The sequence below is a fragment of the Sinocyclocheilus rhinocerous genome, unplaced genomic scaffold (assembly GCF_001515625.1).
Source record: "Sinocyclocheilus rhinocerous isolate Xijiao unplaced genomic scaffold, SAMN03320098_v1.1 scaffold6053, whole genome shotgun sequence".
Classification (NCBI taxonomy): domain Eukaryota; kingdom Metazoa; phylum Chordata; class Actinopteri; order Cypriniformes; family Cyprinidae; genus Sinocyclocheilus; species Sinocyclocheilus rhinocerous.
This window is the reverse complement of record NW_015655770.1, coordinates 16,857-29,067: the sequence shown is the minus strand read 5'-3', so window position 1 is coordinate 29,067 and position 12,211 is coordinate 16,857. Positions and strand designations below refer to the sequence as shown.

At 35.4% G+C, this 12,211-nt stretch overlaps 1 protein-coding gene across 1 annotated transcript in view; it reads right to left on the bottom strand.

Annotated features, from left to right (window-relative positions):
- Positions 1-12,211, bottom strand: part of LOC107718921 (POU domain, class 6, transcription factor 2-like) — a gene marked incomplete at its 5' end in the record, with an annotated part of 28,735 nt that overhangs the window by 9,328 nt on the left and 7,196 nt on the right. The window contains 3 exons of the mRNA XM_016526166.1: positions 3,448-3,616; positions 5,481-5,637; positions 7,664-7,873. Coding sequence (XP_016381652.1) covers positions 3,448-3,616; positions 5,481-5,637; positions 7,664-7,873 — 536 coding nt within the window. The remainder of the gene's footprint in view (positions 1-3,447; positions 3,617-5,480; positions 5,638-7,663; positions 7,874-12,211) is intronic.

Here is a 12,211-nt window from a genome sequence, read left to right as displayed (position 1 = left end):
TATTGAGCTGCTGCAATGGAGCAGCTCTAATGCGCCATTAAAATGAACAGTGAAAGTAACAAAAGCTTTTACAATACATTTTAACAGGTAAGTTAAATGTGGAAATAACGGAAGGAAGTATCTGTTTGCTAAATGAAGCCATCTAACATGATTCATATTATTATTATTATTTTGTTTCTGTACCCAGTATTTAAAAAAAAAATTACAAATGCTGTAAAAATACAGGTATCGGTATCGGCGAGTACCAAAAATGAAAGCATCGGTATAGGACTAATTCTGAAAAATGTGGTATCGGTGCATCCCTATATATATATTTTTTTTTTATTCCTGTGATGGCAAAGGTGAATTTTCAGCATCCATTACTTCAGTCTTCAAAGTCACATGATCCTTTAGAAATCATTTTAACATTTTTGATAATAAAAACAATTGTGCTGCTTAATATGTTTATATGGAATAGAAATGTCTTTACTGATACTACTGATTACTGATAGATTAATGCATTCTTGCTGATTAAAAGTATATAAATACTTAGATAGATAGACAGATAGATATAGATTCCGACTCAAAATGCCAGATTCAAAACAATTTATAAATTTAAGTAATACAGCTAATAACATCTACTGTATGTAAATGATGTTTGACACAAATTTTCAAAGGTTTGGTCTGAACATTTACTAAATATATATTACAATTCTCTCTGCTCTCCCCATTCAAAAGATGTCTGGTAAAAAGCAGATAATTTTTTTTTTTTTTTTTGAGGTGAATAAAGACGGCAGCCTTGAGATAGAAATGAAGCGAGCAAACTGCAGTGGGAAAAGTAGGTGTGATTAAATATATATACAGTCATGTTAAGCAGCTCTTCTGCCCAATTTGTCATGCAAATTATAGATGGCAGCTTTGCAGCCTGAGACATGAATCATTGATGTGAATCCAGTGTTTCGGTGTGGATTAATGTTGTAAATCCACACAATTAAAAGTGGAAAAGCGATTCCCATCTCGCAATTATGTGATGATATGACATCTTATGAGCATCCGTGTGCAACAGTGCATGCAAAAGAAGGCTTGTGCCAGGAATGGCTGTGAACCGCACCATGTAAAAGGAGGAAAATTTAATTTGACGCACTGAGTATGGTGTATTTAACAGATTTAAACAAATGTATTTTATGATTTCATTGCAGTGATGTCAAACGCTTTACATCAGTCATAAGGCATCTGGATTCTTCGGACATTAATAATGACCCCTGTCTCGGATCAGTTTGACGATGCACCTTTGTGATTGTTCAGACGAACCAATAAAGCTTTTTTCCACTGTGAACTATGAGATTGGACAAGATAGAGACATCTGTCAGGCCGAGTTTGACTGAGCAAAGACTACAACAGCCCCAAACACTCACGAGCAAAAACGCGTTCACCTCTTTCCCCTCTCGTCTCTGCTGATGTTAACTAAACTAAAGCATGTGAAGTCTGCCTTTAAAGCCAAAAACACTCTGCACACTGTCATGTCCAATGTCGTACAAATGAACAAATAATGAAAAATCCCCCTTTCTGACGAGATGAAAGGATAAATATAGAGAAAAATCATCACATCACCTGTTTACTTTGGAAACGAGTGGCTTTTAATGTATGCTATAAATATCTAAATAATGTATGCGGATAAATATTTCACGCAGGATTTTTAAGACTTTCTGCACTAGTTTGAAGCTTCATTAGGAATTCCTTCACTCTCCCTGCACCGAGCAATTTCAGGTTTTATCGGTCGTATGTTGCTGATATGATGAAATTTTAAAAAGCGTGTGACGGCGGCATGTCAGATAAACACAAGTGTCTCATCAGACGAACCATAAGCCTTTTACAATCCCGCTGCATTAAAATCAGAAGGACACAGGAAACTCTGAACTGTAAACCTTAATGTGTCACACAGTTGTGTGGCAAGGTCAGAGTTCACTCAAACAAGGTTTGAGTAATTTTATATCAAGTGGTATTTAATGCATGTTGTGTTTTTATTATTTAGAGTATTGTTCATATTGCACTATATATTGCACATATTACACATATTTTGCACTTTCCTTGAATAGGGCATACTTTGTCCTTTTGTGTCCTTTTGTGTACTACAAGCATAAATCCCATGTTTATGTTGTAAGAACTATTATGAATGTTAGATATAATACTGCATCGCACATTTAAAATACATTATTTTAACTTATAGCCAAATAATGGTAGTAAAACATATATTCATTTGTTAACTAAGTACCAAAAATTTAATATTTACACATTATCAGTTTATTAACAATTTATTGACTGCATTCATCAAGCTCAACAAGAAGCCCCTTTTTTATTTATGGGAAATTAGTTTATCAGCAAATGCAAATCATTATTTGGTTCAAAACAAGCCTCTTTTTTTCTTGAGGTTGACATTCACCATACTTTTTTTTTTTTTTTAAGAAAACCGTTTCAGGTCTAATTTTGTACCCTATTTGTGGAAAGTGCCTTCTACCATTGAGCATGCAGTAGCTGAACTAGGATTTATGCATTGATCTTTTCTTTTCCTATTCTTATTTACTTACAACAGCAAAAACCTCAAAAGTTTTGAGTTATAAGATATGGCATGCTCTGTAAATGTAATCTGACATCACATTTGGTGCAGATTTCCCCCTGATATAAACAGTAACTACTGAAGTCCTCACAATGCACAACAGAATTTGAACTATAATGATGATGTTAAATATTTGATTTACTAATACTACAAAATGTCCTAGTTTATGACCAAACCCGTGTCACTGCTGCACTCTGGAAAACCACATTTTATTACCGCTGAGAGTCATCATAACTGTGTGGTTTTTTTTGTATTATGTATGTTATGTTGTGTGTGTCAAACAAGTGCAGTGCTGTGGAAAATAATTTCCACAATAAAGTTAAAGTTATAAGTTAAATGTCAAGCCCTGTCAAGTTACTTTCAGCTAAATGTCATGTGAATACATGACAATGGACTTTAGAAATTATTAAGTGGTTCAAGTGCTTCTTGTAATACCACAGCTGATGTATTTTACATTAGAAACTGGATCTTCTCATATAGACAGTGCAAAGATGAGTGGAGACAAGCATAGACTGGAATAAAATAGACGTGTCTGACATAATTGCACATCTGTTATGAATGTTTAACAACTGTGTTTAACATCTTAGTTATTTGTGGTTAAATATAAATAGGGTACTACTTGGATGTAAACCTGGGTGACACTAATGCGCAAAGTAGACTACTGTCAATCTACCTATCTATAGATTATGATCACCTGATTATGGTATTGCTTATGCTATAGTTAGCAAATTAACAACAATTATTTTATATATTTTTTTCTTTATAGTTCTTTTCCTATTTATATAATATAATATAATATAATATAATGTGTTTTTTTTTAATTGTCAGTAATATTAGCTGTTAGACCTCCATACCTGCAGATGGCAGACTGGCTGTAGGCAGGGCCTTCAGTTGCACTGAGAGCCTGGCCCACCTGAGTTTGAGTCAGACCCAGAGACAGCCGGCGAATTTTAAATGCTTTGGCGAATTCTCGAATCTCCTCCAGGTTCACACCATCCACCTCACTGGGGGCAGTCTGAGGGTCTACAAAACAGAAGAGAAAAGATCAAAGCTGCAACTCTCCATTCACAAATTCATAACCTTCAAACAAAGCAATGTTACTCTGCTTTTGCTTTGTTTTTTTTATATATACAAAATAATATTGACATTGAAGACCTTCTAGCTATTTCAAGCAGATGCTTGAACAAAGGATGATTTCTATGAAATCATTTTTATTTCCATATATTGCAATTATGTTTTTGATTTGGCTTATCTACCTCTTGTTATTTTCTTGCATGATCTAATATAACATGAATATCTTAAGAGTCTTTAAAGATTAAATGCATAACTGAATTTAAGCATAATATGACTCTGACAAGGATGACTTCAAAATAGCTTCCATTTATCTATTATTCCTGTTATTTTCCAACCACTGACTGATTTTTCTTAAGATATGGTTTCTGATTTACTGGCTTACATGCAATGTAAGTGTGAAAGTTAGTGACAATAAAATCAATACTACATTGAAATCTGTTCTTATTAGCCAAGCTAGGAATTACACTTCTCAAATGAATGTTTCCGTGAATTGCATTCTAAAATGCCTTTCTGAAAGCAATGCATATTCATTTTATGCCATATTATTGCTCATTTTGCTATAAAATACAGAGGAATGCAGAGGTTCAATTTCAGTTTGATTAATTTAGCAGCTTTAGAAATGCACTTCAGGGTGTGTAGTTTCAAGATGGCATTTTAGTTTAATAAAACCTGACTGGGTATCATACATCACTGCCAGGTGGTCTTACATCTTGCTTATATAAGAAAAGTTTGGCAACTAAATAATTCATGGGCGTCATTATGAATGAATTATTAAAAGAATCCATCGGACATATTTAAAGTCAAAATCTATTGAACCAGCACCCTGTCACTCCCCATATGCAAATCAGATGTTGAAAGCTGAACTTGCTCCTATGCAACATTGAAAAGTTAAATGCAGCAGTTTTGTATTCTGACCACATAATAATCATTAATGACAAACCATAAGGGCACATAATTGTGTTCATCGCTGAACTGTGCAAATTAATTCCTTTTTAATAATACTCCTAGATTTAAGAATATGACACAACAAGGACAACCAGGACCCAATCATTTCATGTCTTAACAAAGCCCAACAGTATGATTTTATATTTTTATTATGATTTCCACCTCATTGAATAAAATACAAGTAAGATTAGCCAAATCCAAAATGTGCACAGTCCTTGAAAATATGCCATTTTTTCCATCTGAGCTGAACATGGTGGCTGTGGGGGTCAGTCAGACTTTTTTTCCCCTCCATTCAAAACATGTTCTGGGGAATTAACGTTAGCCAAGGACATCGCGACAAACACAATCTGGCATGGAGAGCTGCGCCACGGCGGTAAACTGATGAAATGAATACAGAATGCTAAAGGTATTGTGTATGTTTTGAACAAAACAAAATAAAAAAGAAGAAAACACAACAGTCCATCGGTTATATCCACAGCAAGTTGATCAATGGCAACTTCCTGTTTATTAAATTTAAAACTCCATTGCAGATGGTTTTAGGCCAATTGGCTATGACAAATGAGAATTTATCTAAGTAAAACAGTTTTTAAAAGGGTCGCCGTGACTCTGACAGGCTGGAGGGAGTGATTTATATGTGGTGCTTCTGGAGGCCAAAGCCGTTCTAAACACAACCTTCCTTTCATTAGGTCCACAGTTTGGTCAGCTAGATGGCAGAATCAACTAAAATTTGATAAAAACAGAATAAAAAGGCAGCATATTTTCGTTAACACTCATCTAAAAAACAGAAATCTACCATTTTCTTTGTGTAAAGCATTTATGTGTAATAAAAGTGGATCAGCTAACACGTAGAGATGCGGTGCACACTCACTGCTGACTAGCTGCCCGACGCTAAGAGCAGAGGATGAGGATGATGATGTTGAGGAGGAGGAAGAGGCCTGGCGGAGGGGGCTCTGGCTGTGGGGCATACGGAGCAGACTTGGCTGAGACACAGGAGGAGCCTGTGAAGTCTGACCGGCCTGCGACAGCTGTGAAAACACACATGTGAGCTGTGACACACACTTAAGAAGGTTCATACACACAAGGTGAACAACAACAAATATAAATGGATTAATCTCTGACAAAAATGTGTGATTTTACTATGGTAATTTGATATATTAGCAGTATATACATGGTACTTCATGGTACCTGAATTACCATGGTAGATGTTGAAGGTAATAAAGTAATATTCAAGGTTCAGTACAAGTTAAATCCAATCAACAGCATTTGTGGTAAAATGTTGATTACCATTACATTTTCATTCATTTTGACTCATTCGTATGTTTTGTTAAAAAAAGGGATTGAGGTTATGGTGAGCCACTTACAATAGAAGTGAATGGGGTCAATTTTAGAGAATTTTAAAACAAATATAAAACTTAGAATTTTACAAAAGCACTCACGTTAATTAGTCTGTTAAAAAGTTGCAAACTCATCATTTTTTGGTTGTTTTTGGTTAAAAACTAAAAGTTATCATCGCAAAGAAGCTGTAAAATTGGATATAATTTACACAGGAAAGCTAAGTTGCATTCTCACACTAAAATCATGTTACCACACATATTGTTTCCATCTTGTGATTATTCTATTGTCTTTCTTTACCTGTAGAAAAAATGACTTTATTTGTGTGTTTTTTTTTCTCAGCGTTTATGAACACACTATTCAGAAAGCATCACAATTTTGAAGATTAAATCTGATCATGAAAGCTGATCTGATCATGATGAAATAAAGAGGTTGTTTCCATTTTAAGAGACAAGAGATTTGGAGTCATGTGGTTATTTACAAGGCAAAACTGCTGAGTCTTTTATTAGAAATTCATAGCCTCTTTATTAGAGATGAAAAATGTGGACGGGTGGAGATTTTAGAGGTTGCATTCACTCCCCATGCAACTTCTCATTGAACACGACTGTCAGATACTTTAAATTGCACAAAAGAAACGACAGTATTTGGCTATTCAGCACCGAAACCTTAACACAAAAAGGAAAACACACAGCCCAGAAATCAAAATTATGTGTCTACAATATGAGTCATTATTATGGGCAATGTGGCATGACTGCAGCACCATACATTTTCATGTTTTATGCACCATCGAGCACCTCTTTTAGATGGTGCATCTCCACTCTTCAAGAAAGCAAGCGTCTCATCTGTCTAAAAGTGGGTTGGCTTCTCTCTGCTGTTCTCTTGCACTATTAATTCTCCTCTGTGTGTTTGTGCGTGAGTGTGTTTTTCTTTGGATGCTGAGAGATGTCAGTAGTGTTGCACACACTGTCAGAACTGTCGACAGGTCTGGGAGAATTACCGTGCTTCAGTGGATCTCTCTGCCGCTGTGTATGACAGCCATAAATTATCGCTGCATGAAAATGTTTGGGAGTCAATTGAAACGCAGACAAATCCACAAACATTATTTCAAATGCATTACTGCGTTTACGTACGTGATCAAAGGTTCCAGTAAATATGACACGGAGTTGCTCCAACAGAAATGAGGTTGACCTATAGATGCTTTTATAGCCAACCGCTGTAGATTATAGGGTGGGACGGGGAATAATATGCATGCCTGTATAGTCTGCTGTGTTTTGCACTGTTGTTAGGCTCTTTAAATGTGTTTTCTTCCTACCTTTTTGTTTATTATTTGATATAAGTGTTTGATCATTGTTATTTGAGGATGATTCATTTTAAAGTCTGATTATTGTTATGCATTATTTTAGGTGCAAGGCCTTTAAATGCAGTGTTCCTATGCTGGGCTGTATGATTGGGTTATCTTGGCATATAGTATCTGACTTGTACGTTTTTGGCTTTATTATGTTGTATATTATAGGTTACTATGGGATTATTAGCACATATGCATTTTTCACAAAATGATTGTCAACACATCAGAGTCATATTTAGCACGTTAAATGTTTCTTATGTTGAAATTTTATATTCAATATTATGTTTTCAGGTACTTGGTCTAATAAGCTTCATATAAAATTTAATTTACATCAACACACCATAAAGTAATTATTTTAAACAGTCATTGCATACCTGCTGTCCAGGTTTAATGGGTGACAGTGTGATTCCCTGGGTGTTGATCACTGGCAGGATCTGGTTGCCAATCACAGTGGCTATAATCTGACCCTGTGCATTGGTCAGCAGCTGCGGTGTGATTGGCTGGACCTGCAGTGAGGGAGTGCCGCCCCCTGATTGGCTGGAAGGTCCTACAGAGTTTGGCATCAGAGGGATTGTACCAATGATCTATTAAGAGGGAAGGGAAAGAGAAATAAACAAAATATAATCTACTCCGCTAGTAAGATTTTTTTTTTTTAATGTTTTTGATAGTCTCTTATGCTCACCAAGGCTGCATTTACTGTAGGTGATCAAAAATACAGTAATACAGTAATATTGTGAAATATTATTATAATTTAAAATAACTGCTTTAATGTATTTTAAAATGTAGTTTATTCCTGTGATGACAAAGCTGAATATTCAGCAGACATTTTGCCAATCTCCAGTGTTACAAATCCATCAGAAATATAGTATGCAGACTTGGTGCTCAAGAAACATGCCTAATATATATTAATTTGCTTAATATTTACATTGATTAATATTATTGTGAAAACTGTGATTTTTTTTTCATTCTTTGAACAGAAATCATAAAATCTTTTGAAATCAGAAATCTTTTGTAACATTATAAATGTCAACACTATCACTTTTAATTAATTTAATTGTTTCAGTACAGTATCTTTTCTTAAAAAAAAAACTTTTGAATGTTAGTTCATATATTACAATTTATATACACAATATTTTTTTTACACACGTACAGTATATCTCCTCATGCATGCATGTTGATTTATGTTTGTGCAAAAATACTTTTTATTATTGGCTCTGTATGGTACAGTGTTATTCAGTTGGACATGACAAAGATCATGATCACTCATAATCTTTGTACCTGACAAACACAACAAAGACATCAAGCTAGAGCACTTCATATACTCTGAGGACCTCATCAGTGTCAGAGTATCAAAGCCCTCAGATTTTACCGAATAGAGGGCTGCTTAGTACTGGGTGGAGAAAATAGACTATAACCTTTTTATTTTTGAGAGGCTCGAAAGACATACACACACTCATACATTAGCACTTGCACTGAACCACAAACCCAGATGAACATACACAGTGTACACAAAGACACAAGTATGGGCACATGAAAGCCCCCCACACAAAATGTGCTCTCTGCTCTTCTCTAAAGGTCGGGCTCCGAGTACCTTTATGCGTGCTGGTGCACACCACTGACTGTATTATCTATCATACGACCAGAGGAAAAATCTGTGGATGTGTGTGTGTGTAAAATGCAGAGATGGGCCGAGTTAATAACGTAGCCTCTTAACCACTCGCCCCCCAATAAAACACACACACACACACACACACACAAACACACACACGTCTGGTCAGCTATCCTTGTGGGGACTCTCCATAGGCGTAATGGTTTTTCTACTGTACAGACCGTATATTCTATTGCCCTACACCAACCCTGCCCCTAAACCTACCCCTCACAGGAAACTTTCTGCATTTTTAGATTTTCAAAAAACTTCATTCTGTGTGATTTATTAGCTTGTTTACCCGTGGGGACCTCAATTTAGGTCCCCACCGTGACACGAGTCCCCATGAGTCTGTGTGTATTCAGGTTTAAGTCCCCACCAGAATAGAAAAACAGGTACACACACACACACACACACACACACTATTCTGGTCCTAGTAAGGGACGCCCTCCTCCCACAGTCCTTTTCTCTGGTCCTCATATCCCTCTTTCTCCAGTTGTCACAGATCAAAGGCTGTAACCCTTTGTAGCTGCAGTGTTTTACCTCTCAAGGCCACGGCTTCAATGAGTCTTGTAGAACAACTGCGCTGGAGAAAAGGACCCGACACCTCCTCCCGACACACAACAAGGGTTCACACAACAATGTCAATGGAATTGCAAGACTTAAGACCTCTTACATCTAGAGCACCACAACTACATTCACAAGCACCATGCAATGCATTAATGCAGGAGATCAAAATGCTTGAGGCACCCAATAGTAGGAATGAAAACATTTTCAGTTTTTTTTTTTTTTTTTTACTCATAATACATATATTAGTCACCATGACATCAAAATTTACACTATTTATACTACTGGTCAAAAGTTTGGGGTCAGAAAGATTTTGTAATGTTTTTGGAATAAGTCTCTAAAGCTCACCAAGGCTACATTTGTTCCATAATGTTCCTGTGGCTCAGTGGTAGAGCATTGTGTTAGCAGCGCAAAGGTTGTGGGTTAAATTCCCAGGGAACACACATACTGATAAAAAAAATTATAGCCTGAATGCACTGTAAGTCGCTTTTGATAAAAGCGTCTGCGAAATGCATTAATTTAATTTTTAATTTTACATTTATTTGATCAAAAATACAGTAAAAGCAGTAATATTGTAAAACATTATTATAATTTAAAATAATTTTCTATTTTAAAACATTTTAAAATGTCATTTGTTCCTGTGATGGCAAAGCTGAATTTTCTTCAGTGTCACATGATCCTTCAGAAATCATTGTAATATTTTGATTTGCTGTTTTTTTTTTTTTTTTTGAGAAAACTGTGATATGCTTTTTTTTTCAGGATTCTTCGATGAATAGAAAGTTCAAATGAACAGCATTTAATTGAAATTTATTGAAATATTTTGTAACAATGTAAAAGTCACTTTTGAGATATTTAATGCATCCTTGCTGAATAAAAGTATACATTTCTTTAAAAGAAAAAAAAAATAATACTGACACACTTTTGAATGGTAGTGTACATGTTCCTGGTATTCTTATGAAAGATTCATAAACTCACATTCTTCCAAGGTATGTTTGTTTGCCTTTTTGATCATGTACTAGGAAAGTAGTGCTATATAACTGATTTTATGCTAACCAATTAATGCTCAATATTCGCAAATCAATGAATTCAATATTTCTTTAAAAACATCCTCACTGAATATTTTGTTTAATTTGAAAATATGTAACATTACAGCAGTAAAATAGGTTGTTAATGTTGTTTTATGTTATACAGTTTTTCTGAATTGCTAAAATACATTTCTTGAAACTATCACTCATTTTCTCAAAACCTTAAACACAAATCCAAATACTCAAACTAAATTCACAAAACCTCTGACTCTTCCATCAAAATCAAACAATCACTGCAAAAGCATTTCACCTGTACTCAAAATCAAACAGTGCTCTCAGATCACACACACGAGTCAATAAAATAAACACTACAGAGCATTCATTAGACACTACAGAGAAAAATGGAGAACACAGCATACAGAACATTACAGAAAAAAACTATATTGTATTGAGTAAACAATTTTGCAATTATGTAAAAAAGTATAGTAATTGCAACTGAGTAAGGTGAATATATTGTATAGGTCTACTGTATGTACTGCAAGAATCAAAACTGCTAAGGCCAAAAAGGTCAAATAAAACTCTAAATGAATAGCATGTTACAGTACAATCAAATACTGTAAGTTGTGCAATTGTAAAATCAGGGTCAATGAGAGATTCATTCTGTCTGCATCATGTCTTTGTGCTTGAGTCCGTCCTGAGGACTTTGTCCACATCACAAGTAACGTAGTCTTTTTTGCTAGACAAAGAGAAAAAATCCTCTGGTCTGACAAATCCAGCCTTGAACAAATAGAGCCTAACTGCCTGAACGTGTTTAAGGTTTAGCAGAAAGTGTGCTTTATTCGACAAATTGTCTCAAAGCTAGTGAGAATTTGCTTCAGAGATTGGGGTTTAGTGTTTTAGCAATTCAGAAAAACTGTAATCATAAAGTTGGATCCTTAACCTAGCCTCTTCATAGTGGTAGTCTATGGTACTGCAGGAGGTCTGTCAATAATAGTTTGACCTTAAACAAATGATTATGTTTATTATGTTTAATTAAAGGGGTCATATGACGGTGCTAAAAAGACCATTATTTTGTGTATTTGGTGTAATGAAATGTGTTTATGCGGTTTAAGGTTAAAAAAACACCCGCCTTTTTGAAACGCGTCGATTTTTACAAAGCTCATCGGTCTGAAAAAGCGAGGTGTGCTCTGATTGGCCAGCTATCCAGTGCGTTGTGATTGGCCGATTAGCGTGTGACGGAAATGTTACGGCCCTTACCATACTGTGACCATACATACCCGACGAGACAAAACCAGTAAAACCCATTATAAACGAGGCATTTGTTGCATCTTTTGGAAGGCCAAACAAAGTAGTTTCGCTTTCATAACGAAACACACAGAGTCTCCACGACATGGCGGCAGCAACAATACAACAGCGAGAATCAAAAAGTTACGCCTTCTTTCTTTGTGTGCACATTTGGGCGGCGTTATGCAAATCTTCCCACATCGTGATGTAGACATGTGGGGGCGTGTAAAAACGAGCCGTTTTAGGTAGGCGTGGCTGACTCTTAACTTTTATAAAGAATATCTCTTTGGATTTGAGACTTTAGTCTTTGCAACTTTACAGATCTTCTTTATGCACCAAGAGCTTGTAACACTCCAAAGAGAAAGGAAAAAATGAAATCGCATCATATGACCCCTTTAAAA